The following is a 25,905-nucleotide window of genomic DNA, read 5'->3' as shown; positions in this document are numbered from 1 at the left end:
GCAGAAGGTGCTTTATTTTATATAAAACATCTTATCTTAGTGTAATCTTTCTCTCTGTATATTGTGTGCACCAATGTTTCTTTTTATTTGTAAAACTGCTTCTGTGCAGGGAAAGAGAGGGAGAGAGAGAGAGAGAGAGAAAAGCGAGCATGCATCCGATGACTCGCTGAGATAAAGTTTATCAGTGGCAGTGCGGCGAGTGGGGGACCACCAGGAACGGAGGCTGCAACATGTCCCGACAGCGAGCCCCCATGCCGGGACGGAAATGGAACAACCACTGAAAAAGCACACTGTGATACTCGGATGGCACACTGCAGACAAATGCTGATGCATGAAAACCGAAGAACAACCTCAACACAACATACACCAGTACTTTACGCCTGCTGTGTCCAATTTCAGGTAATGAAACTGATAATTCCATACAGATCACAAGACCACTGCTGCAGAGGACCATCAGATACAGGTAAGCATCCATGGTGTTGCATAATAAATCCCTTCTATCTAAACAGTTTCACTGCGCAGAGCAGCAGCAGGGTTTGGCTCTGAAATCAACCTGTCACCGACTCAACATGTCAGTCAAGTTTTTCCTCTCAGGAAAAACTGCAACCGAAAGACGGAAATAACACAAACAGGCAAATAATGCAATAAAAACACAATTTAATCTCTTAAATACATATTTACAAGTGGCTGAGTGCTTCCAGCTGTGTGCCGTCCACTGAAATATACTGCATTATTGTGCATATGTGCGTTCGGGGAGTCAACAGGCCTGCAGTTCATTCAGGAGGGCGTCTTTTTCCCGCTCGAGGAGGGAGATCCGACGGTTCTTGTCGCTCACTTTCTGTTAAAGAAGGAAATACGGCGTAACAAAAAGCGACCTCGTGTGTATTTTGGAGATGCGGATCACATCCTCTCTCTACCTGGGTGAGGACTGAGTTGTGCCAGCGGAGGTCACTGTCGGCCTCCGCCTCAGGCAGCGACGGGCCGCTGCTGCTCGTGACGTTCGGTTCACACATAACTGAGCCCAGGGAACCGTTCGCCCGCTGGATACGAGACCTGAGCAGGCATGATCGAGCCTGCAGGCGGAGAGGTGGGACAGTCACGGCTCTGTGACGAACACTCCGAGGCACACACCGGGCAGAGCTTTCATCAGGTGGAGGCAAATCTCTCGTGAATACACAACAATACTTCTGATTTCTACAGTTAAACAAACCAAATACCTGTCATTTAGACTTCTTTATCTCTTAAAACTGTCTTGCTGCTTGATTTGACTTCAATGGATCATAAAGAAGAGTTATAGTGAAAAGATCAGAGCAGTTGTAACGTTACAATACAAGATGAATCATGATCAGTGTTATTGCTATTAATGATCTTATATAATAGTTAACCATAATATCCTGGAACTGGCTCATGCCTAACAAAAAAAAACCTCTTTCATGTAACATTTTGCTTGTACTCAAGTACATTTTTGAGTAAAAACTGACTGTGGGAGGAAACCAGAATGCCAAGAAAACCCATCCACACACAGAGAGAACATGCAAACATCTCTCAGTAAGGCCAGCGTCCCTTCCCTCACCTCCGCGGCGCCCTCCTGGAAGGACACGGCCCCACTCTTGCTCTCCATGCTGTCCTGTCGAGCTCGGTTCTCGTCCAGCCGCTGGAGGTACCAGAAGCGGGCCTTCTCCAGAATCTCCAGGCCGCACCACAGGGCGTCCTTCTCCCTCTCCAGATCCTTCATACGCTTAACCTGCAACGGGAAGCACAGGATCTTCAAATTACAGGTGCACGGCAGCCTGGCGCAGCGCGGCGCGATGGCCGCAGAGCGGCCTGTTGTCTTCCAGAGGCCCCAAGTCTTTGTGTACCAGCAGGGCCGAACGACTCGCAGCATGAGGCCTTCAGCTCTTTTGTCTGCTCTCTGCTGGGTTACATGCACGCTAAATACGCTAAAACAAAGGCAGCACAAAGGAATCATTAACCCCAAACTGCATGCAGGCCACACACTTTATGTTACTTTATATATTATATAATCCAATTTAAAATGCAATACAAAAGGAGGACTAAAAATCATGGCAATTATGACGCATCTGAGTATCAAACTGAGACTTTCTGGAAAATAAAAATAAAGCCGTTGTTGATGAGGAACTGTTTCTGGGAGGACGAGGCTATATCGAGCTCCTAGCAGGAAGCTGTGAGGATCGGACTTGACATGTGGGAATTTATCACTGGGATGACTGTAGTCATGCGACCATAACATGGAACATGAAAGGCAAAGCTCGGTGAAAAGGAGAACACATAAATGAGGAAAACAAGGGCAAAAACATTAACTTCACTTGAGTTTGTTTTGCGTTGGTATGCTGTCACTGATCATCAGATCAGGATCAAAGCTTTTTTTTAAATTTTATATCATAATTCTGAAACTAAAATCCCCACACGAGTGTCGAGTACGAACAGCGTAGCTTTAAAATGACAAAAGGCCCAAGAGTTATGATGTGAACACTTATGCAACAGGTGTGTGAACTGTGGTAATTGTGGTAATTCATTCAGAAGTAGCAAGACAGGTATTTGAGAAACAATCAGGGATGTGTTCGGTGACTAAAAAAAATATATATAGCTGTGTTTAACAGTTTCAGAATGTAGTTGTATTTGCTCATACTCTTGAAAACTATCAGTTTTTCTTTGTATTTCAGTTGTGAGTACGCTACAGCCCTTCTTCCTTTAGAGCTTTTATTTACATTGAGATGAACAGCTTTTATATGCACAGCAAAGTCAACTGAACTCCCTGATAAACCTTATGAAGGGGTTAGAAACACACAACCAACTCATATTGAATGTTTTTCAAATTTGTAGGCATGCTGGCACGAAAAGACTAAAAATACATATTTAACTACATTCCAGAAGAGTATAAAAGGTCATGTAAGTGGAGCGAGGCTTAAATGCATCACACAGGTGATACTTTGACAGGCAGAGGAGCAACAATGCATCTGAAAAACCTACTACACCCATCCTGAAAACTGCTGATCAAGATCTGAGGGAAAAACAACCTGCTGCCCCTCACGCACAAAACACACCACCTGGTCCTCACCCATAGGTAGAAGCGGAGCGCGTCCAGGCTGTGGAGGCTGCTCCTGAGCGGGATGATGACCACGGTGTAGGAGCCAGAGCCGGCGGGGTGACAGGCCATGGGGAGGAGATCGCTCTCTGACAGGCCGCCACTGCGACCCCACACACAAACAACACCGCTGGCTGACTCAGAATAATAGAGAGAATGACTGTGTGTGTTTGTGTGTGTGTGTCAGAGAGAGAGAGAGAGAGAGAGAGAGAGAGAGAGAGAGAGAGGAGGCAGGGATGGAAAAAAAAAAAAAAACAGGCAATACGATACACAGGCACAGACAGCAGGGTGCCCCCGGGGCGAGGTAATGAAAAATTCCACATGTCACTGCCATGACTGGTTAATCGACATCCAGTGACAGAGAGAGGGAGGAGGAGGAGGAGCTGACAGTGTGAGAGATCAGAGAACATAAAGAGAAAAAAAGACAACAAACATGTTTCAGGAAAATGGGAGGATCAAGCTGTGGTTGGGAGGCTGCTGAAGAGGAAACAGGCGTAGTGAGTCCTCAGATCAGAAACATGACAGCTGGCAGGAAAGTTGCTCATGTATCCCAAATCTCAGCTTCTAAAGAAGGATTAAGTGTGAAAACAAGCGTACTCCACTTTTCTAGGAATAACGTCAACCTTCCACTTGAGTGGAAGCGTCACATTCCTGTTTGCCGCCAATGAAAAGAGAGGACATGAAATTACTACTCCTCCCAGAGTGAGGCGTGCATCGAGTCCCAACATGCTCCCTGGAATGAGCCTCGGCGTGAGGATGAGCGGCGGCAGGCCGCAGGTGTGGAGCTCTGAATATGCAGCGGCTGCTGAGACAAACAAAAAAACAGGAGCGTCTGGTACGTTCTGAGAGCCGGGGCGGGCAGCGGAGTCAGTTCAGCCGTCGCTGCTATCAGGGCTGTTCAGCAGGTCAATGGCGGAGCAGAAAATCACTGGCGCATGGTTTTCATCGCGGCCTCGGGCCAAACGGGCTTTTAGTGGCCAGAGGAGGACAGCGGGCCACGACTAAACTGTTGGGAGGGTTTTAATTCAGCAGATAAACAAAAATAACCACCGAAAGACAAGAAGCTGATTGTCTGGGTTCTCCAGTTTCCTCCCGAAGTCCAAAAACATGTCTGTGTTTTAGGGTTCGCTATCTCTGGTGGATTGCAGTGATAAAGCTGCATTAACTGCTTTTACTTAATGTAGCAGAAGCACACGTTTTCATTTTTCACTTATTTCCTATTTCCGTTATGTCCACTTTCTTAAATCATAGAGGGAGAGTCGCCTGTTTGGATGCGGATCAGGCTTGGGGGACTTTCCCTGTGCAGTTTGTGTCTTTATGCTGAGGCACGAAGGTGAGTGTGTCCAGGATGCATCCTGCTTTCACTCATAGTCAGCTGATACCAGTGCAGATAACCTCTAATCCCAAGTAGATTCATCACAAATCTCAGCTTGGGCCCCAACAGAAATAAACTTCCAATCAAACCACTAAACATAGAGAAAATAGATGTTTTTTGCTGTGTGCTGCTGCTCTACAGCTGCAGTCCTGCTTGTTGACCAGCAGATGGCGCTGTTTGTCCACCGCAGCTGAAACTCAGACTTACTGTAAACGCTGTAATTTTTCATAGGGATGAACGTGAAGCTGTAGCGGCTACAAAACGCCAGGGGGCGCAAAACAATAAACAGCTAATCCGGTGGGACTTCTTCAAAAGTATGTCAGCTATTTTCAACCTCCCTGCAGTGACATTCTTCGACGTTCTCTCGCACAAGGAGCAAACAGAAGCACCATCCCAAATGATGACCAGAAAAACAACCCATCAAAAGTCTCAAAACCCAAGTAACACGTGATCTATGTATATATTCACTGTGCGTGAATGACTGTATTTTAGCAGTGACTTCAGAGTCAAAGGTCACGATGAGCCTTGAGGCCGTACGACGGCACCTGGGTCACAATGGGGAATTAAGCTGCTACTGATTAAGCTGATGAAGCCTGCAGGGAACCCATGACCCCCGTCCCATCGCAGACATGTGATTTTCACCTGCATGAAGACTAAAGAGCAATTAATTCAGGACATCTTAAAAAAAAAAAAAAAAAAAGACTTTTTCCACTCTGTTGATCTGAGAGGATCCATTAAATAGAATAAAAATAACTTACACCCTGCATATATGTTCATGTTTCCTCCTCTGGGGAAAGCCCAGTTATAAATGAAGTCTGTTTTTTTGTTTTGTTTTGTTTTTTTTTTTTTTTTGAGGAACTGCAAAATGAGGGGCCCCAAAAGGAGGAAGTTTACCACAATTATCTTCACAAACATCGTGAAGATATTCATAAAGCTGCATTACATTTAGAAATACAGAACACCGGACGCTGCCGGTTCACTTCATGTGTGTATCTTTAAATACACACTTACATTGCAGACGTTTGTTCCTCTCTCTCTCACTCTTCAGTCACTCCTACTACTTTGTGGCTGAGACTGGGCCCCTAGTTGCTTCCTGTCTCACTTTTTCATACTCATACGCACTTTCACACACAGATATTTACTTTCTCGCTGTCACTACTGCTTTCACCAGCGCTCTGAAAACAGCCCGGCATGGAAATAACACGCGGACGGGCAGATATAAGCAGCTAAATACGGCGCACGGGGAGTGGAACGAGCCTCACAGATAACAGATTCAGGGCCGTGCAGCTGAGCTGAAGAGAGCGAACCGGAATGGAGACATTTTTCCCGGGAAAAGAGGCCGGGACACTCCCTCCTGGCGCTCCGGCCTACTTTGGCAGCGGTCACTTCAGGCTCGCTCTTCCAGATCATAACTGTGTGGAATCTTAGCCAGATTTCTAATCCCCCCTCCTCCTCTCCATAATCATCCCGACCAGGAATTAAAAAACGGTTTCTGACCGACTCAAAGTAGTGAAGACAAAACGGCTAGTTTGAGTTAAATGACATATTATTGCTCGATGAGTTACAGAAAGTGATCTCCTGTTGGATTTAATCCATCCGTACTGAAACTTTATGAATTTACCATTAATATGAATAAAACCGAGGCAGAATTTGACTTGCTTTGGGGCACACAGGCTGCAGTGTTTGCGCATCTCCACAAAATTAGAGCGATACTATGATTTCCCTGACATGTTGGAGCAGGGGTGAGAAATTATTTTCCTTCTGGGAAGAATTAATATCACCCTTATCAAGAAGCAGTGCACTATATGGCTTGGATGAATTACAGTTGGACATTATGAAACACACACTCTGTACACGAGTTTTAATTTGATTAATAATTTTCCACTCACACCTTGCAGGCTGGACCGACACTGAAAAGTCAGGCTCTTATAATCATACAAATGTGAAACAGGAATGAATAACTTCTGCAACTTCAGAAATTTTCTGTCCAATCATTGACCAACTGATTGAGTTCTGAGCTCTAAAATTTAGGGGGTTTCAAAGCTTAGTGCATGCACACAGGAGCATGATCACATACACAAGCACACACACACACACACAATGCTGGACTTTGTCTTTTTCACATTATAAGATAGCATTGTTATGCGACGATGAAATTGGGGGCAATAAAAAGATAACTTTTTTCAATGCTCTGCGCTGACACTTCGTATGTAGGCTATCGAGATCAGATCATAAAAACACGTGCTTTAAAAAAAAATCAGCAATTATTTTCCCTTGTGCTCTTTTCTTTTTATCTTTAGATACAAAAATCTGAAAAATATCCGACTTTTTAATTCTCTTTTTGATCCGATGCTTCAGTTCTCCTTGTAATCTCGTGCACATCTTTACAGGCTTATAAAGTATATTCATGAAATATTCTGCTGCATAAAACTTAAAAACTTGCACCTACAAGCTGAGCTGGCCCAGTTACCATCTATACCATGTGCCCCGACACAGAATTCCTAGAAATCTCCCCCTGAACGCTCAGAGGCCTCCTCCTCCTCCTCCTCCTCCTCCTCCTCCTCCTCCTCCTCCTCTCCTCCATCCGCTCTCTCTCCTTCCTTTCAAAGACTCGTCCTAACATCTGGCTCTCGCTCTCACAATTTAGCGACATGCATATCAGTGTATGAAATCAGCTGTTGAGCTGTTTGGCCGCTCGGCCTTTTCCACCGACAACTTTCTTCTTCTCCTTCACCCTGAATTGAGACATAAATCCAAGAAAACTGGACAAAAAAAGACGTGTTTGTTAAAGCCGGCTGCTTTGATTCCGTCACTGACAGACGCAGGTGTTAAAGTGGTCCAACAGTACGTCCAACGCCCAGATTAATCAGAGAATTCACAGGCGACGGTGGCTGTCCAGGTCTCTCCTTTGCTGGCTCGGCGTTGGTTCGTTCGTCCCCTCGGCCGGCCGGTCACACACACTCATTCAAACTCACAAACACATTCCGTGCCCTCCACTTCTCTTTGTCTCTCCCGTGCATTGTCACGCTCACGCACAAGGCCGATCCGACCCGGCCGGGGCCAGATGGAAACCAGATGTTCCCCCAGATGTAGATAAGGGGCAAAACACATCAGCTGGAGCGCGCCGGCTTTTTCACTCAGCTGCAGGGACGAGAAACACACAACAACCACAACTGGGCTGTGAACGGCAGAGGAAAAAGCTACGTTTTAATACCAAAACACTTAAAAAATGGCCGTGCAGGTTTACAATGGAAAGCAAGTTCCATGTATGTTTTTTTTTTTTTCCCATCATGCTTTACATTGTGTTGCGGTGACTCCACCTCCACTTTTGACATTGAGGCAAAGTTATCTGAGTGGGACCAAAACAAGTCCGGCTCAGACACATATGCAGGCACGAAAACAAAGGATCGATTTACACCCGCCTCGCTCCGCCCCTTCAGCCCCCCCCACCCACCCTCCACGCTCCTCCTCCCTCTCCCCACGCCCACAAACTGCAAAAACATTATTTCAGAGAGCAAGATGCTATCACTCCAGAGTGAGACGCGGCGCTGGAAAAAGCACGGAGCACCTCAAGTGCAGAGAGAAACGCACGAGGCAAGCCTCAGAGAACCAATACAGAGGGAAAGTAAATCTGAAAGCCCCCCACCCATCCTCAGTCCTCACACCAGCAACCCCCCGCTTCGGCTAGCCTCTCAGGACCCCCCCCCCCCCACAAAAACAAACAGTGTGAGTCAGGGTCTCCTTGGGCACATTTCATGGTGAACCCGTTCACCCCCAGGCAAACCCCCCGACGATATCCAGCTGCCAGCAAGCTGCCTCGCTCTCCTTGAGCCCCAAATTTTGACACAGACACACACACACACACACACACACACACACATGCAGATTCCAGCATATGCACATATGAAATTAAGAGTGCGGCCCATTCCTACGCCCTCCCTCCACAGCTCCGCCTGCGGCCTCCACAGCTGGGTGAACACTCCCATGGAAACTCCTCCCATTTACATAAGCAGTTTTGCAATTGCTGACTCCTTTTTTTTCTTTTTTTTTCTTTTTTCAATCCTCCGCATGCACCCCCTCAACTCGAAGTATAAAAAAAACCCTGACACACTTGATTTGTAGGTCAAACGATTGACACAAATGGGTGAGAACTCCTGTATGAGCCTATATTTAGGATTATGCATGATGAAACTCCGCATCTAACGCTGTAACTACAGTCAAAACGGGTTTCCAATTTACTTCACAAGCATGGATTGTTAAAAGTTGGACTACAAAGGAACAGCAAGATGCAAACTCCACACAGAAAAGCACTGACCTTGGACTCTAACCTGGGATCCTCTCACTGTGAGCCAAGAGCCAACCACTACACCAGCCAGAGGCTGCTGCAACACATGTGGAAACGTGCATTGACTTTTTTCATGAAATCCACTGTGATAATTCAGTTTCTGCAGCAGCAGAGTTTATTTACTGCTGCACAGCCGATCTTTATCACTGCATGTGTTCGTGTGAAGATTTTCTTTCAGCAAAGCGAAGCCCTGCACGTGCATACGATAAAAGTGTTTGTAACATTAGATGTTGCTTATATGCCGTTCATTTCTACACTAAACTTTTTTTTTTTTTTTTGCCAATTTTCTTGTTGTTTCTCGTGTATGTCTGGAAATCTTGATTGAAGTGAGCAGCGTCTTGTCTGTGGCGAGCCTCTTCTCAGTATTTGCTTCGGTAAGCAGAAGTCTAAAGGATGTGGAACACCCCCTCTGGCAAAAGCTGCACCTGTGAACCAACAACTTCCTCTGTTCAGCCCCCCCCCACCCCCATCACGGCTTCTCCTCCACCATGAACATCCTGCTGAAATGAAACCGGCGTATCAGTACAGTACTCGCTGTACTTTTCTACGCATGAAAAGTTCAGTGTGGAGGTGGCGGTTTGATCTGTGACCTCTCAACCGCAGCCCTCTGCAGCCTCCGTCTCACCCAGAGAGACACCAAATTCTCAAATTGCATAACAAATGGAAACGCGGAAGATGAAGAAATATACTATTTTCTGCTCTATTCAAAAACGAAAATGAATGGATGAAAACTGACGTCCTATTGAGAAGACATGACACATGATGACAGTCTTGATGTGCTTTTTAAAACTGATTGTGAATTTATGCACATGTTCAGGTTGTTAAACCCACTATTCACAAATATTTCTTCTATACAGCTTTATCCAGCTTGGCCATGGAGGACTGGAGTTAATATGACTGCGTTAAAATGGATAGATAGACAACATCTAGAATATCAGACTAAATCTTTCATTACAAATTCTGATTATTAATTTGATAATATGTAAAGACAAGGGAGTATACTTCCTGGTGATTTCATATAGACTGTATTTACATTTGAAACTCTCACAAACTAAGCGATAGTTGATCTTAAGGGACTTAATTGGTGATATATTTCATTTGTCAAAGGTCTTCCTCCGTCACACTGAGGATTACTTCCACCTGATTAATACCAGACCCTGGAGTCATGATGACAGACTCTCCTCTGTGTTCTTTGTTCTCCTGTTCTTGCAGTAAATCATTTGAATGAAAAGAGAAGAATCGGCCTTCTTGTCGTTGCTCCCGGTCTCCTGACCCAAGTCAGTGTACTATGAGTGACTGTTGTTTTGCAGCGCCGACCGCGGAGGAGCAACAATGGGCTTAATGGCTGCATATCCCACTGCACCACACGGCCCGGGATTAATGCAAAGACGGGAGGGTGTGTGCATCCCCAAACACACACAACACTGTAGACAACAAGAGGAGGATTAAGAATTTAAGGTGGGACAATAAACCGAGTGTAAATACAGCTCAGAGCCGACAAAACAGTGACGGGATCATGCTGCTGAAACCTAAATATGAATCCCACTTGACACACAGATTAGTGGGTCATCGGCAAACTGGGGCACAGTAATTGACTATTATGTGTCAGAATGAAGGTGCACGAATACAATGAACGATTATTATGGAATGGCTTTGGCCTACAGTCTAAACAAACCATTCAGAAAGAATTAATGTGGATAAAAATAAAAAAAAAAAATGCGAAAAAAGAGATGCTAAACTTTTTTCTTACTGAAATAAGCCTCAACGTGGATTTCTGGGAATTCGGCACTTCGAGGGAGTTGTGTTTGTTTTGATTCTTCTGCTGAACTATTGCAGAGCAGCCCTCATGTGAAACAAGGATTTTCCAACCAGGACAACATTCCACAGAGATGACATGATTAATCCGTCCCACACCGCGCAGACACAGTGACCGCCGCTCCACCGCCGTCACCTGCCTTAACGTTATAAAGTCCAGCAGGGTTGGGCGTTCGAGGTAGGAAAACATGACGCTCATGAGACAGTCCACAGTTAATGGAGTAAAAATAATCCAAACGTGTGTTAGAATCCTGGAATAACCTTCGTGACTGAGTGAGGGGCGTCACCGAGGCAGCAGGCCTCTCAGATGACTTCACTGGAACAGCGCTGCCAGGTTTCTCTACACGTATTGATCCTCCTGCAACCGTCTGGGGAAGAATAGGAAACGTGAGGATCGTTTTCTCAATTACAACAGAGAAGGAGAACCTGCAGCGTTTCATAAAGGCCGAGGAGAAGAAGACGCGCGTGACGTAACAGGTGTCAGAAGGGCAAAAGAAGTCAGAACGAAAAAGGTCATTTCAATACCAGGGGAAAAAATATTTCCAAAACCAACTGTTACAGTGTCATATGTATCTACAGTAACATTTTTTTTCGGAGAAATGTCATTTAAACATAGTACATTTTATCTACTAAACTACTTTTTCAATATTCTTTCCACCTCTGCTCAGATTTCTCCTTTTTATGAAGTAACATTAATATAGGTTACTAATCAATCTGTGTGTGAAAACAGGAAAAGTCCCATTTAAATATTTAACTTAACTGTTGGAAATATATTGACATATTCATATATAAAAGGCCAACAGTAAAAGATATTTGATGACTTTTTTTATAATGACTAAATGCCAAACTTCCAAATGTTCTTCATGGCAAAATATTGTTGTCACTGTAAACTGGATTATACATGAATGCATAACTCTTCAGAGGCTGGTGATCAGCATTAATTCTTATATATGTTTTCATGTAAATTGATTTTTATACTGGTTTATGCTTGCACATTTTATATTTTTTGTCCTTTACCCCCTGGTCTAGTAAAACTACTGATTTAGAGTTAAAATGAACAAGAACAAATGTGTCTGAAATACTTTTTCAGGACTGAAAAATGCACAACAGTTTGTTTTTGTTGAACAGATCCAGATGAATTCACTTGACGGCACTTTTCCCTGCAGGTGGAAAATCAAAATAGGTTTGTTTTTTTTCATTTTAAAAGAAAAAGAACTGATTTAAGGCTATCATTTTGTTTTCAAGCCCCACAGAAGACAACGAGCTCGTCAGAAATCTCAGCTTCTAGAGCAAGCCCTGCTTTCAGTAACACTATTCAGAACTTTCTTTCCCAGAGTGGTTAAGTTGGGAAAAAAAAAAATGTGGCGGAGGAGGGCAAAGAGGGGCTGTCACGTTGCAGCTCAACGTGACTGGACGGCCAGAACACGGTGCCAAAACAAAACGTGATGCAAGCGCTACACGAGAATGTGTGTCACATTTGAGGAAGCGGTGGAAGCGGCGGCCATTGCCAAGATATTTGACCTACTTCTGCGCGCTCCGGAGGCGCGGCGCCGCACTCAGGCGCTGCTGTGTGCAGGAGCAACAGGTCTGCAGCGGGAGAGCGCGCCGAGCTAGAAAGCACCGCTTTTCAGCGTCACCCCAACACGGTAAGGAAAGAGTTTGCATTGAGGACGTTGGTGCATGAAAACTTTGTTGTTGTTGTTTTTTTATGCGCAAATGCGTTACGCGTCATTCTGGTGCGTTTTCGCAGATTTTCCTGTAAGTTTTTGCAACTCTGCGTGCAGCGCAGCTGCATTAACACTATTCTATAGCGACATTTACCTCCTGGCTGCGCTCCAGCAGGACTGTTTTGATGGCCACAACGTGACTGACTTCTCGAGTGGGACGTCCCCCTCACCCCTCCTCCTCTCCTCCTCCTCCTCCTCCTCCTCCTCCTCCCTTCAGTCCACAACAAACAAGTCGCAGATAAGGGGACAGGCGCGACCCACCCGTGGGTATTATCTACTGAAACCCCTCAACGTGACACGGTTTGGTTCCGCGGGACTGTCACAAACTTTACCCTCACTTCTCTGACTGGATCTACCAGCGCGCGCCGCGTGCGTCAGACGCTCCACACTTTTTTTTTTAACGCATTTGACACATTGACGCTGATGGTAAGAAAAACAATCTCATTCATGTTTTACTTTTTTTTTATTATTATTTGTGTAATCTGTTTTAAACGTTCGGATGTTAATTTCAATGTATTTCAGCTTGTTGAAGAATTTTACGATTTTTTTTTTTAAAAAAAGTTACATCTGTTACTTTTTCTTTGTAAAATTACGCACTATTTTCCGCTAAACTCGCGTTCGGTAGTTCAGTCTTTGGCTGTGAGTTCAACCCTCACCCGGAATCGTGTTGTTTTTGCGTGCATAATGTGAAAAGTTGGTGTTTTGACAAGTCGCGGCTGTTACTGTGCCGCATCTCATTGACCCACATCCCCGGTAACTGTAACTGCGCCACCAGCTCCAAACCGCAGCGATTCAGCGATTCTAATTCACTTTTTCACACTTGTTGCAGAGGTGGATGTTGCTTCTTGAATTCTATATATTTTGCAGGGACTTGATAGTTTATTTTTTGGGTTTTTTTTTTTATTTTTCTGAGTGCTTGGGGACACCGACCACAGAGGAAACCTGACCCAAATGCTGCGCCCACTTCACTTTCGACGCAAACAACTTTCACCAAGGCGGTTATGGTTTTAGGTCACCCGATTTTTTTGGTTTTCTTTTTCAATAGGCCATCATTATCTTGTGGAAATCATCTGGGAAATGAAGGTTGTTCTGGTTAAATGTGTAATTATTAGTGAGAAAAAGCAAAGTGCGTACTTGGAAAAAAAAAAAGAAAGAAAAAGATTGAATTTGTGGATTATGTTGGTTTAGAAACTTTGTAAGAATTGGTTTGTAAAGGAAAAAGAAAAGTTGCTTCCTTAATTAGATTGTAGGTGTCAAACAGTTGCGCAATGCCCCGAAAGGGCCCCTTGCCCCCCCCCCCCCTCTGAGGGGCTTTTTTTCTCTTTCTATTCTGACTTTCACTGGTCTTTCATTGCTGTCCTCTGGCAGATCTTTGACTGATAGGACCCATAAAGCTGGTTACGCTCCAAACTACAAGGCTGTACATATGAAAACAAGTTGAGATTTACTGAGATGTCACTCCTGTTGAAGATGTTGGCCTCACAGTTTGGTGGGTTTTTTTTTTTTTTTAAGGCATCTGAAAAAATGTTCAGGTGAATTCATGTTTGAAGATTGGTTTCGTAGACCCGGGGCTTTTCTCCATGTGTCTCGCTGACCTCTGCCGTTGACCTTTGACTGGCAGACACCAGAGCAGGTGGAGCATCACGTTGCCAGAGCAGCGAATGCTGCTTGAGATTTATTTGGTGCGAGCCCATAGGTACCTGCCTCGCTCAGTAATTACTCAGCGGGTTACGGCACATGTGTGTTTGATCACATAAAACGCCAACAGGCGCCCGAGTGGGTGAAGATATTGCTGGTTTGCGTGTGGATCACACCTCGTTGAAGCTTCGCAGGCCTCTGCCTCGCTCTGACTCTCCCTATCTGTGTTTGTTTTCTGATAGGGAACATGGCGATGGCCTCTACATCAACATCAGCAGGACCAGACACGGCGTCCGGCTCAGAGACGTCGCGCCTGGGGGGCATCGAGGACCTGAGGCTGAAGGTGGGGCCGGTGCGGAGGAACCTGTTCGGGCCGGTGGACCACCAGCAGCTGCGGCAGGACTTCCAGCGGCTGCTCTGCATGAGCGTGGAGGTGGCCAACAAGCGCTGGAACTTCGACTTCCAGAGCGACGTGCCGGGGAAGGGCTCCGCCATCGAGTGGGAGGAGCTGAAGTGCCAGGAGGTGCCGGCGTTTTACCGCAGCTGCATGGTGAGGGCGGCGACGAGGCCCGGGGCGGCGGCGAGGCGGGCGTCGTCCTCCTCCTCCTCCTCCTCGGGGGAGAGCTCGCCCAGGTCCAGCGGCTCGTCCGGCTCCGGGGACGAGTACCTGGAAGTGACCACACGGGGGTGCTACCGGCTCCAGCGGCCGTGCAAACGCAGACAATCCTCCATCACAGGTGAGGTTTCAGAAATCACACCTCGAGCGGAAAATTATTTCCTCTGATTCTTATCTTCATATTAACTGCTGTCCTTTTTTTATACCTCCAGATTTCTTCAAAGTGAAGAAGAGGAAGCTCCAGATTTACAAAGCGTCCCCTCGACAGTAGAAAAAAGCACAACGAGACCCGGTGGACGATCGCAAAGTGGTCGACGTCCCTCTACACACCTCATAAAGATCTTATGTATATATGTAGCAATTTGTAAGTGACTGCCACAAGCTCACACACACACACACACACATGTGTGTGTGGGCTCAAAACACTTCCTTTAGTTTCCACCAAAGTGAAGCTTCCACCTTCCAGGATAATCGAGCTCACAATGCAGAGACGGTTTTTTGCGGATAGTTATAAATACTATATATACTGTAAACTCTATACGGCGTTTTACTCGGCTTCCGACTACACTGTGAAATCTTTAATGAATGCACTCTTTTCAGGACAGAACACATAATGGGCTCCAGTTCGAAGAGGTTAATTTGCTTCACAACGGGCCTCGAACAGTATTCGACCTCAGTCCTTGACCTGTTTCTCCCTCTTGCCACAAGTCAGAAGAGGTTTTGATTAGACGTTGTTACTATTCCTGGAGCCACGCAGCGCAGCATCGCCGCCAGTCCCGCCCCCGCGGCTCCGACGGCCCGAGTTGAGCCGGGGGTCAAAACCTCGCCTGGGGTCGAAAATTTCGGCAGCGCGACAGTAATTACCTCCGGGTCAGAGGTCAGCAGAGGAAGTTTGGTTCCTGAGGTGAGATGGCCGCGCCTGTACAAAAGCGACTTTCAATTCTGGAAAAACTGAAAAACAATGTTTCGTATATTGCTATTTATTTATTCGTCACGATGCGAGATCGTCGTCAAAATGAAGCAAAAAATTGTGGGGGGGGGGGGATTTAGTATAAAGCGAGATAAAAAGATGCCATCGCCCCTGAATGAGGCCTTGTGGCAAAGAAACACTCCCATCGTTGCCACCAAAATGTAGGCCGTACATATTCTACACCATCAAAACACAGCAAACAAGAAACAAACAACTTACCAACTATATTTTACTTTTTTGCTTTGTATCATCTGCGTAATGGGGTTGTAAAAATCTTGCTTTATGCATTCAGTTATGTAGCATTTCTCTTCTCTTGTCTTCATGCGACGCCCGCTGTGTAGGTTTTAAATACGCCTCTTCTCTTCATGAAGGGAATGTAGCGTTTAATCACTGCGTGTGCTGCAGCTCAGAGGATTCAAAACTTTTGGTTCTACTTTTATCTGTTTTTTTTTTTTTGTATTTTTTTGTGAAGAGTGGAACTGTGCCATGTTTTCTGTCGCCATGCAGTTTTCTAAGTGTTTGTGTGTTTGCTATAAAAGTGGCAGCTGAACTAAAAAAAAAAAAAAAAATTGTGCCATTCGGTTAGAAACCTTTTTTTTTAATTGCTGATCTGTAAAAAAAAAAAAAAATGAATCAGTATTTAAAGAGGTGCTGTAAATTGTTAAGTTATTAAGTCATTCTAATTTTGACCACTGGGGGCAGCATTGAGTCACTTTAACACCTTTTTTTTTTTTAAATGACATCAGGAATTGAACCAGCATCCCGAAACAGATGCTCTGACATTAATTTGGCCAATCAAAACTGGGGCAATTTAGACTAGAAACTTCTTAAAGTGACTCAACGCGCCACCTTGTGGTGAAAACCTGCATTGCAAGACTCAGTAAGTTAGTAAATGTTCGGTAACTTCATGATTTATCTGCAGCACATCTTTAGATAATGATTTACAATCAACTGTCAGTGGATAAAAAGCCATAACATGGATTTGTTCAGTCTTACTACCTCATTTCATGATCAGATTGAAACAGAAAAAGGTTGTTTACATAAAAGAGAGACCGAGAGACACATTGGAGGGAGGGGGGGAGTGATCGCTGTGTTGTGGTAGAAGCTGTTGAGGTTATTTGTCTCGTGTCGAGTTTCACATCAGGTAAAAGAGTCAGTGTGTCGGAGCGGGGGCCCTGCGCCGCTCGGAGGAAACTCCGGTCCCGCCAGGGGAGGGAGAGCCGGCCCTTTGTCGTCCCTCCCAGGCTCCTGTGGCCTCACTGTGCTTCAACAGCTTTCCCAGAATAGACAGAAATAAGAGTCTGGGGGCGAGGAGGGGGGGTGGGGGGCGGGAGGGCAGAGTTTTACCAGAGAAGCTTCACGATGGAGCGTCTGGATCAAAGGGTTTTTCCTGGCCAGACGAGTGGTCTGTGATTCAGACGGGCTTTTGTCTGCCCCCTTGAACGTCTCTCTCTCTCTCTCTCTCCGTCCCTCTTTTATGAAGCGGCCGCCTCGGGCTGTGTGAAAAATCAGCAGTTGTTTGTCATCACGTTGGTTTTTTTTTTTTCTCTCACAACTCTCCACAGATGTAAAAATGGCACACAATTTGTCGAGACTGCTTGTGTCTGTTTGTCAGCTATCAGTGTTTGTGTGTAAGAGACTGTATGCATCTATCTTCTCAAAGTCTATATTAACTTATTTTCTTTTTTTTTTTTTTTTGTCTATGAAGGGAAATAATTTTTTACTCCCTGGTTTTTGCAACAACTAATTGTATTATATCTGAAATATCTTTGCACTACTTCAAACATTGTTGACAAATACCTATTTTTTTAAGGAAATCTTAAAAAACAAAACAAAAAAACTACAAATCAAGGATCATTCAACCTTTTTTTTTGTGCACAGGGTTTCTCATTTTTTTCTTGGTTTCCTTCAGCTTGTGTGTAGCTTTTGTCAAACTTTCCTCGAATCTTGAGGAACAGAAAAAGGCAGGAAAATCTCCAGCTCACGCTGGAGTTTCCCTTCTTAATTCATCTGCCGCGGCTGTATCAAGGTGGACTTTTTTCAACTTTGTATATGCATGAATGTATATCTGTATATCATGTGGTAATTTTTTTTTATCATAATTTAATACTGGTTTATGTACCCTTGCACCATGTTAGATGTGTGAGTGTACGAGGTCTGATCCATATCATTTTTGTTTCAGCATTATTTGCATAGAAAATGTCAAGAGATTCCATTGCTGGTGCACTGTTGCCTTACATATTGTCACATCGAGTGCTCGAATTAATAAAACAAAAAAAAAGACCTGATGATATATTGATATAAGCAACAAATGTGTGGTTTGAAGTTCTTTCTGCGTTGTGGTTTAAGTTTAACAAACAAAAGGCTGGAGGTAAAGCGGAATACTGCATTGCAGCGCCCCCTGGTGGCAATAAGTCGACAAGGGCTTTTCCCATGGCAGAGAGAAAGAACAGCAACGTAAATGCAATCTGAATTTATTCCAAAATAAAGAAAAAAATGCATTTACACAGGCTAAAATGAAGACATAAATAGAAATAAAATAAAGTTAAAAATGCTCCACAGACTGAGTTTGCACATTCTACATGTTTCAGTTTACATTCGATCAGATTCGGAGGCGAAGGACGATCAAAGTCCGAAATCTGACCTCATCTCAAACCAATGACCGGTGACAGGAAACGATAAAGCTTTTCTATTTTACACAATAATACATGCATAATGTAAACTAAAACTAATACAATCGTTTTCTTCTTTTTTTTAAATTAAGCAACGCGTCAGGAAATGAATCCAGAACTGTTTTGTGGTCATTCGTCCACCTTGTTCACATCACCGGACGGCCTAAAAAGACCCACACTTACACTTCAGTGGCATTTAAAACCTAATAAATCCATGAGGATTTACAGTAGACCTCTTCGCCATCGTCAGAAGGCAGATATAGATAAGAAACTGCTGTAAACTAAAATGTTGTCAGAACCACAGAAGCAGACTTTTCATCGCGCGTTTCTGCCGCTGTGTGTAGATTCAAGCTGCTAAAGACTTCGGCTGTAAACATCCTGGCAGAAAAGTGGAATGACGAGTATGTGCACAATCGAGTGACCTTTCCCAAGCTCGTGAGGGCTTCAGAGCGCAGCCCCTGAACCTGAATACAATTTTTCATTTTTTGATTTAAAGTGTGTAGAAAACACATGAAACGGCAGTGAAGTGAAAAGTCCCCGACCCATGAGAGCGATTCACCACACTCCCCGTGAGAACCCGACAGTGCAACACTTCTTACGTAAAGACATGATAAATATCCACAGCTGCTGATTTTCAAGAATACAATCACAGTTTTAAGCGTTTCGGCTCCGGAAACAGTTTCCAGGAGCGTGATCCAAACGAGTTTGACCTTAAAAACTCAAAAACATCCACATGTAAAAAGTGAAGTATTCACATCCTTTAAAAGCCTAAAATATATACAGTGGTACATTCTGTGATTCACAAACTCTATATATTTTCTTTTTTTTTTGTCAAGTCAGGCACTTCTACCCGACATCTGAAACTATTTACAGGAGAAGGATCGCAGATCAGCTGCATCCCGCGTCTTTTCTACGCCGCTAAAAATCACCTGAGCAGGTGAATCTGAGCAGACCTGCTGCACCATCGCCGGCCGGCCGGCTCAGAGCTGGCGCCGCAGGGCTCGCCGCTCCCTCCACATGGCGCGCAGCTCTTTGAAGAGCAGCGGGGAGATGAACGCCACACTGCCGCCGGTCTGCCACAGAGAGAGAGAGAGAGAGAGAGACAGGTGAAGAGAATCGCGGCGGTCTGACAGGCTTTGCTTTACATCGCAGTCTTATTTTTAACAGCTTTTAATCGAACAGCTCACCATGACGATGAAGAAGTAAAACACGCTCATCCAGCCCAGCTTGCTCTCGATCAGAGACACCAGGTACTGCACGGCGGCGGAGATCAGAGCGCCGGTTAGGTTGGATTCGCAGCGAGATCGTCGTCGGCGTTTCTGGAGCTTACCTGTCCTCCGGCCGCTCCGATGCTTCCCGTTCCGTCCACGATGCCGGTGACGGTGGCCAGAGCCTCCTGGCTGCCCCTCAGGGCCTCCTGGCGCCCCAGGTCAGCCGATATGGCCGAGCTGATCATGTTGGAGGGGCCGCCGATGAAAAAGCCGGTGGTGGCCAAGAGCACGGCGTTGATCACCTGATCGTCCGGTGATCCTGACGGATGACATCCCCAGTTTGGTTCGATTCATCTCAGCTGGTATCTGCTGTAAGGGAACATATAAGGTCTGAACTCACGGCTGTATCCCACCAGAGCTCCCATAGCCAGCACCAGGCTGAAGGCCAGGACGGGGGCCCGCTTCCCCATGAAGTCCGACACCAGGCCCTGGACCGTTCCTCCTGACGGGAACAAACAACACACAACACACCATGGGGACAAAGCAAGGATGAAATCTACAAAGGTAAGAAAGCACAAAAAACGTTTGGGGTGAAAAACATCCTGCCGCTCACCGATGATCCCTCCAACATCGTACCACACAGACAGTCTGTCGGCTTCCGCTTCCTTCCACTTGTAGTTGTTGCTCAGGTAAAACGGGAGCCAGAAGAAGAAGGAGTAATTGACCAGTTTCAGGCAGGCATAAGCCAGGGAGTACTGCACAAAGCCAAGAGAGGACGGTGTCAGGATTCGATATCTCTGAAGAAACGTGGAGAAAACTGATCATTTGTCGTTCAGACTCACAGGCAGGACTCCCGGCAGGCAGAAAGCCTGACAGAAGCTGATGGCTCGTGGAGACTGGGCCTCAGGTTCATCCTGCTGCTGACCGGGCTGCTCTCTCCTCTCACACGACTCCACCTCGTCATCCTCCTCCTCCTCTGCTTCCTCCTCCTCCACCCTCTCCCTCCCCCTCTCTTCCTCCTCCTCCTCCTCCTCCTCGTCACTCATCAGAGGCTTGCGGCTGTCGGTGTCCGTCTCCACCGGGCTGAGTCCCGTCTCCGACTCCAGGCTCAAACCTGAAACGCAAACATTCACTGAACATCGGGACGTATTCGTTACACAGGACGAAGCCGGCGTCTGCACCGGAATCCACGCAACGATCGCTCCTCGTTCCAAAGCAAACTCCTCACCAACTTCTTTGGGGGAAGTGAGGAGGCCGAAGAACACCACCACCCCACCAGCGAACTGCACCACGGAGGTCACCAGGAAGGCATACTGCACACAGCAAAGGTCACACATGAGCAAGCAGCTGCTGCTGGAATGTATCAATAAAGTCTGTGTGTGTGTGTGTTTCTGACCTCATATCCATACTTGAGCACGCTAGAAGCCAGGAAAGCACCCAGGATGTTTCCAACGGAGGCACAAGCGCTCCACAGGCCGAACACAAAGCCACGCCTGGGGATACACTCATGGTGAGTAAGTGTCAGTGTGTGAGTCATTTGGGTTTTTCTTTGTGGGTGTGGATCAGGAAACCTTTCCGGGCTGGACATATCCGTGCACGCGCTCACCCGGTCTTCCCGAACCAGTTGCCCATGACGGCCACCACGCAGGGCCAGACGGCGGACTGCAGCAGCCCGTTCAGCACCCACAGCACGCAGTACAGGTAGACGTTGTAGAGCTGGAGCCATTCGGTCAGCGTGCCGAACACAAACTCCTGCAGGAGCGGAGAAACACACACACACACACACACACACACGATACAATCACACTGCAGCATGAAATCCCAACACAGACATGTGGGTAGCCCTCCGCTGTGTACGCACCACGGCAGCGGAGCCACACAGGCCGACGCAGAGGACGTATCGCAGATTGAATCGATCCCCGATCACGCCGCTGAGATACAGACCCTGTCAGGACAAATCAGACACCAATCACAGACAATCAGGGAGGCCAGTTGGTTAAAGTTTCACATTCTGTTTCCAGGTGTCAAAAAAAATTGTTTTGTATTTTCACATCTGATTCTTCTGAATCGTGCTCACCACAGCGTACGAGAAGAGGAAGATGGAGTCCAGCGCTCCCAGAAACAGCGTGGCCTGCTTCTCGTCTGCAAACAGACGGTTGTCCTCCCATGTCTGCGACAATGCGGGAAAAAAAATTGTTGTATACATTTCATAAACAGCCTTAATACTATAAATAGAAAGAACCCTGAGTTAAATTGCGATTGAAGAATATATATGAAGCAGCAATAAACAAACAAAGCATATTTTCTTCCCAGTGGAAGAAAAACTAATGTCTCGGACCGGCACCTCGCTGGGGGAGAAGGCGGCCGCGCTCTCATTCTGCAAGGACGGCGTCCACTGAGCGGAGATGCTCACTTTCACGTTGCTGAACGTCTTCCTGGACGCATGCAGCAGCACATAGCTGGAGACACAGAGGAGAGCTTCAGTCAGGAGGGAGGCAAGGAGGCTGAACGTGGCGTCGCATCAACAACAAAAAAACAAAAAAAAACGAAGAAATCAAGAAAGAAATGTTAAAAACTAAAACACAAGAGTGAAAAATGAAATGCAGTCTGTACCGTAGTACATTTTAACAATATTTGTCACAAGAATAACATGTCAGAAAAGACAAAATGCATAATTCTGTTAATATTTCACAGGCTGAACAAAACAATTTCAACAGAAATCAAAGGTCACGCCGCCTATAAAATTACATATTTATATCTAACTGGAACCAATAATTATTGACTGGCTAGCGTTCTCTCTCTTTTACATTAACACAACAGAAATAAGTGAGTTCTTTCCTGAATTTAAAAAAAAAAAAAAAAAAGGTAATTTTCAGAAAAAAAGTTAGGGATAAATTAGGTTAATTTTGTAACCCACACACTCTGCTCTATCGTTCAGCCTGCAAAAGGCACGTTCTTCACAAAGCGCTGCTGCGAGAAAGAAAAAAAAATCTCCCGTACACGAAAGCAGTTCACTGTGTCACCAAATCTTGCAGACGCCACTGATAACGCCCGCCGTGACATGCTGGCACAGCCACAAGCTGTTGATACCGCGGCTACAAGCATTAAAGATTAACTTTACGAGTGTGAAGCAGGATGAGGAAAAAGGACACGTACCGTCAACACTTCACTCCACAAGATTACATTGAATTTCACACAAGGTTTGATTGTAAAATCATTTCAAACAAGCATATAAATCAAATATTTTTTTCCTATGTTGTAACATGTGGCATAACCAGGTCAAATGTTTGAGGTTTCGAGTTGAGTAAACTACCAGCAGAGCTTTGGGGATCTTAAAGCAGAAGCCTTTTGGGAGGGTGACTGAGTTTACCTAAAGAAGGTGAGGAGGAAGACAACCAGATGATGGTGGGTGTACTGTGACAGACAGCCACAGCATGAGGGAGGCATCACAGGGGCGGCTGGAGGGTGGAGGAGGGAGAGGTGGAGGAGGAGGAGGAGGAGGAGGAAGGAGGTCTTCCAGGGAGGGAGGAGGGATCAGATACAGTCCTCCACTACAGCAGACGGGGCAAAGACATGGCGAGAGGAGCAGAGGTGTGCCTGCAGGGGAAAGAATCAATAATTGCAGAATTTTTCACTTTTTCGCTTCAAGTTTCTTTTACTGGTGGAAAATGATTGTTTTTGTTTGCTTGTTTGAGAAGCAGTAGACAAAATATCACTCTGTGAAAAATACAAGTTACTTTATTAAACCACCGCATTTCTTAAATCATTGTTTTTCTCTCAAGATCGAGGTGAACTGCTCAATAAGTCGCCATATTGATCTGAGGCCATATCGCCCAGTCCTATCATATGAGCAAACACACATTTCGTCAGCCGTATTTGTTTTGTCAAAGTGATACTGGGCCTGTTCTGTGTCATGTTAAATGAAAGCTCACTCTGAATGCTCGCACCTGGTCTGAATGGGAGATCTTATGCAGCCCCGAACAAGGCATCAATGGTCCCAGTGTAAGCTGACTACCTCAACAGTTATCCCACCTCCCCCACCTGAATGTGCTTCGTGTTGTTTACCCAGCAGTCTTAAAATAAAGGTTAGTCTCTTTCTTACCACCTGAGGGCATCTGCTCTAATGGCTGATTTAGGTATTCAGCAGCTGAAACCATGCTGAAATGACAAGTCAAACTGCTTTTGCTCATTCAAATGATAATCAAATAACACTTATTTGTGCATAATAATTCTGAGAGGCAGACAACTGACTTAAGACTTCTGGAGAGGACATCCTGAGCGTCTTGTAATAGCTCATGTTCTATATGGAAGTGGAGCAAAAGCAAAACAGCTGTGTGGTTTTCTTCCAGCAGATTTGTACATTTGCTTATATTGCATGAATCGGTTCATGCTGCAAAAAAACAACAACACATATTTGATGGGCTCACTTTAAGCAGGGATTGATGCTTCATGTTATCAAAAGTCATGTGTTTTCTGGTTAGATCTTATGACCCAATTTCACTCTCAACGTTGCTTTCGATGAGAATTAAACCAACCAGGAAATCCTGAAATCCAGTTTGGTTACAATTGAAAATACAATTTAGATGGTTTGTATGTTTGTTAACATGCTGCATTTGTTTATTCTATCTTTAAAAGAAGAAATAAAAACTGCAAGTCATAAAAAAGAAAAAAGCAATTTAATTGTTTCCCAGACAAATCAGACCTTTATGCTTGGAGGAAATGTAATATTTAGAAGCTGCTGCGACTGAAGTATACAAGCTGTATAGTGAAGATGATGCCTTTGGCCACCTGTTCATTAATTACACAGCTTATAACACCTGCATTGAGCTGTTTATTGTGGAACACATGCTGCTTTCTGTCTGCACACACCTGCGTCTCTCACTGAGTGAACAGAAAGCACCTACATCTACACTGTCACTGCTACGACCTTCACACAGCTCGTTTATATAGAAACAGAAGCGTCAGTGAAGGAGGAATAGTACCAGAAGAGGGTTTACCTTTCAGTCCAGATCGGCTTTCTGCTGCTTGTTTTCAGAGTGGCGAGTTTTCTGTCACTTCCTGTGACACTTGAACGTCACACCGCTGTGCACTGCCGCCATCTGCAGGCCAGGAGTGGAACTACAACACAAAAAGGCCTATAATCAATAATAAATCCCTATTAGTTATTTCGTTGGGGTATAATAACATTTTAAGTATGTAGTCTTCATTTTGGAGGGTACAGGGAGTGATCAATACATAATTTTTAGTGTTGCCATTGACTTTTGGTACAGCTGGTGGTGACGCTGAGAGACAGCTGCCCAGTTCTCACCTGTCACAGAGCCATATGTGGCTGAAAGGCCAACAGTCATTGGCTGCAAGCACATTTCCCCCCTAGTTTAAAAACTAGTCCGCCGCAACTTTTCTCACTGACTTCACTGCAACACTTTGCCAGCATCAAGGACTGATTTTTATCTGCTCTCACAAAAATCTGGTAAGTAAAACTTCATGTAAAATTGATATATGCACAGTATTATTTCTTAAGCATGGATGTAATGTGGCTCAAAGTTCTGCTAAAATGTGTAGAAAAAGGAATATCAGAAAAACAAAACGTTGTGAAAATAATTATTTACAATATCATACATTTTAACAGATATGTGTACATATTTTATCATTTTAAATAGATTTGTATGGTGTTCACTTGAGTGCCCATGTATGAAGAATAAGTTTTTATGCTAAATGCATTTACAATTTAAAGCAACATCACACAGCAAAAAGATGATTCCACTGGGTATTCATGTGTATTTTTAGCATTAAATTTAAAAAATTTATTTGTAAGCTGGAAATAGATTTTTTTTTTGTAAGATAAAGTTATGAAACTGAACCAGTGGACAGAGAAGATGAGCTGTAATGTCACAGATGTCTGGACAACTGCAGCCCAGGGACATCTGTGATGCGAATTCCTATGAACTACAGATTTGGAGGGAAAATAATGGAACACAAGGCAGACTATCCCATGTGCCACCAATTCCCATGAAGACTTTTCAGAGAAAAGAAACATTAAAGGAATATAAATAGTCTTCTTCAGTATGAGGGCATTTTCATTCATTTTTGTCATAGCTTGATCTTGAAGTCAGCTGTGTGTGTGTGTGTGTGTATGAGAGAGAGCGAGGGGGAGAGAGAGAGAGAACCAGAGAGCGAGAGGAAGTCATATCCAGAGTCTGCAGAGAGTGAGGGTGACTGAAAGTTGAAGTTTAAAGAAGAAGCAGAGAGGAGGATGTGTGCATTAGTTTAGGATGAAGCGTCAGCTCAGCTGGACATGTGATCAGTCACTGAGCAGAATTCAGAGAAGTTAGAAAAGTTTCTGCAGACAGTTTCACTGGGACACGCACACAGCACACTGGGCTGGTTTGGAAGTTATACCAATGGATACTGTGACGGCTTCATCCAGTGT

At 45.0% G+C, this 25,905-nt stretch overlaps 3 protein-coding genes across 5 annotated transcripts; 1 reads left to right on the top strand and 2 right to left on the bottom strand.

Moving 5' to 3' along the window:
* Positions 1–640: 640 nt before the first annotated feature.
* On the bottom strand, positions 641–3,273 carry LOC115404453 (suppressor APC domain-containing protein 1-like). Its single transcript, XM_030113792.1, has 4 exons — positions 3,080–3,273; positions 1,574–1,744; positions 918–1,073; positions 641–838 (listed from the first exon to the last, which is right to left on the bottom strand). Exons 1-4 carry the CDS (start codon positions 3,176–3,178, stop codon positions 758–760), a joined length of 507 nt encoding a protein of 168 aa, XP_029969652.1. The 5' UTR covers positions 3,179–3,273; the 3' UTR covers positions 641–757.
* An 8,939-nt stretch (positions 3,274–12,212) lies between these two features.
* On the top strand, positions 12,213–16,221 carry LOC115404445 (cyclin-dependent kinase inhibitor 1-like). Of its 2 annotated transcripts, none has more exons than XM_030113781.1 (3): positions 12,213–12,287; positions 14,249–14,743; positions 14,835–16,221. In XM_030113781.1, the coding sequence occupies exons 2-3, from the start codon at positions 14,254–14,256 to the stop codon at positions 14,891–14,893; spliced, it is 549 nt and encodes a 182-aa protein (XP_029969641.1). In that variant the 5' UTR covers positions 12,213–12,287; positions 14,249–14,253; the 3' UTR covers positions 14,894–16,221. The 2 variants fall into 2 exon arrangements, with proteins under 2 accessions (XP_029969641.1, XP_029969639.1); XM_030113779.1 differs by lacking the exon at positions 12,213–12,287 and adding an exon at positions 12,598–12,794.
* A 2,536-nt stretch (positions 16,222–18,757) lies between these two features.
* On the bottom strand, positions 18,758–24,515 carry LOC115404437 (sugar phosphate exchanger 3-like). Of its 2 annotated transcripts, none has more exons than XM_030113768.1 (14): positions 24,473–24,515; positions 22,846–23,072; positions 21,820–21,934; positions 21,553–21,645; positions 21,337–21,420; positions 21,082–21,227; positions 20,872–20,968; positions 20,704–20,788; positions 20,318–20,589; positions 20,089–20,230; positions 19,876–19,977; positions 19,595–19,794; positions 19,452–19,517; positions 18,758–19,337 (listed from the first exon to the last, which is right to left on the bottom strand). In XM_030113768.1, the coding sequence occupies exons 2-14, from the start codon at positions 22,920–22,922 to the stop codon at positions 19,245–19,247; spliced, it is 1,572 nt and encodes a 523-aa protein (XP_029969628.1). In that variant the 5' UTR covers positions 22,923–23,072; positions 24,473–24,515; the 3' UTR covers positions 18,758–19,244. The 2 variants fall into 2 exon arrangements, with proteins under 2 accessions (XP_029969628.1, XP_029969629.1); XM_030113769.1 differs by having other exon boundaries at positions 21,889–21,934.
* Between the last annotated feature and the right edge of the window lie 1,390 nt (positions 24,516–25,905).

The sequence above is a fragment of the Salarias fasciatus genome, chromosome 17 (genome assembly GCF_902148845.1).
Source record: "Salarias fasciatus chromosome 17, fSalaFa1.1, whole genome shotgun sequence".
NCBI classification, from domain to species: Eukaryota; Metazoa; Chordata; class Actinopteri; order Blenniiformes; family Blenniidae; genus Salarias; species Salarias fasciatus.
Note: the sequence above shows the minus strand (reverse complement) of the source record. Positions and strands in the feature narration are given on the sequence as shown.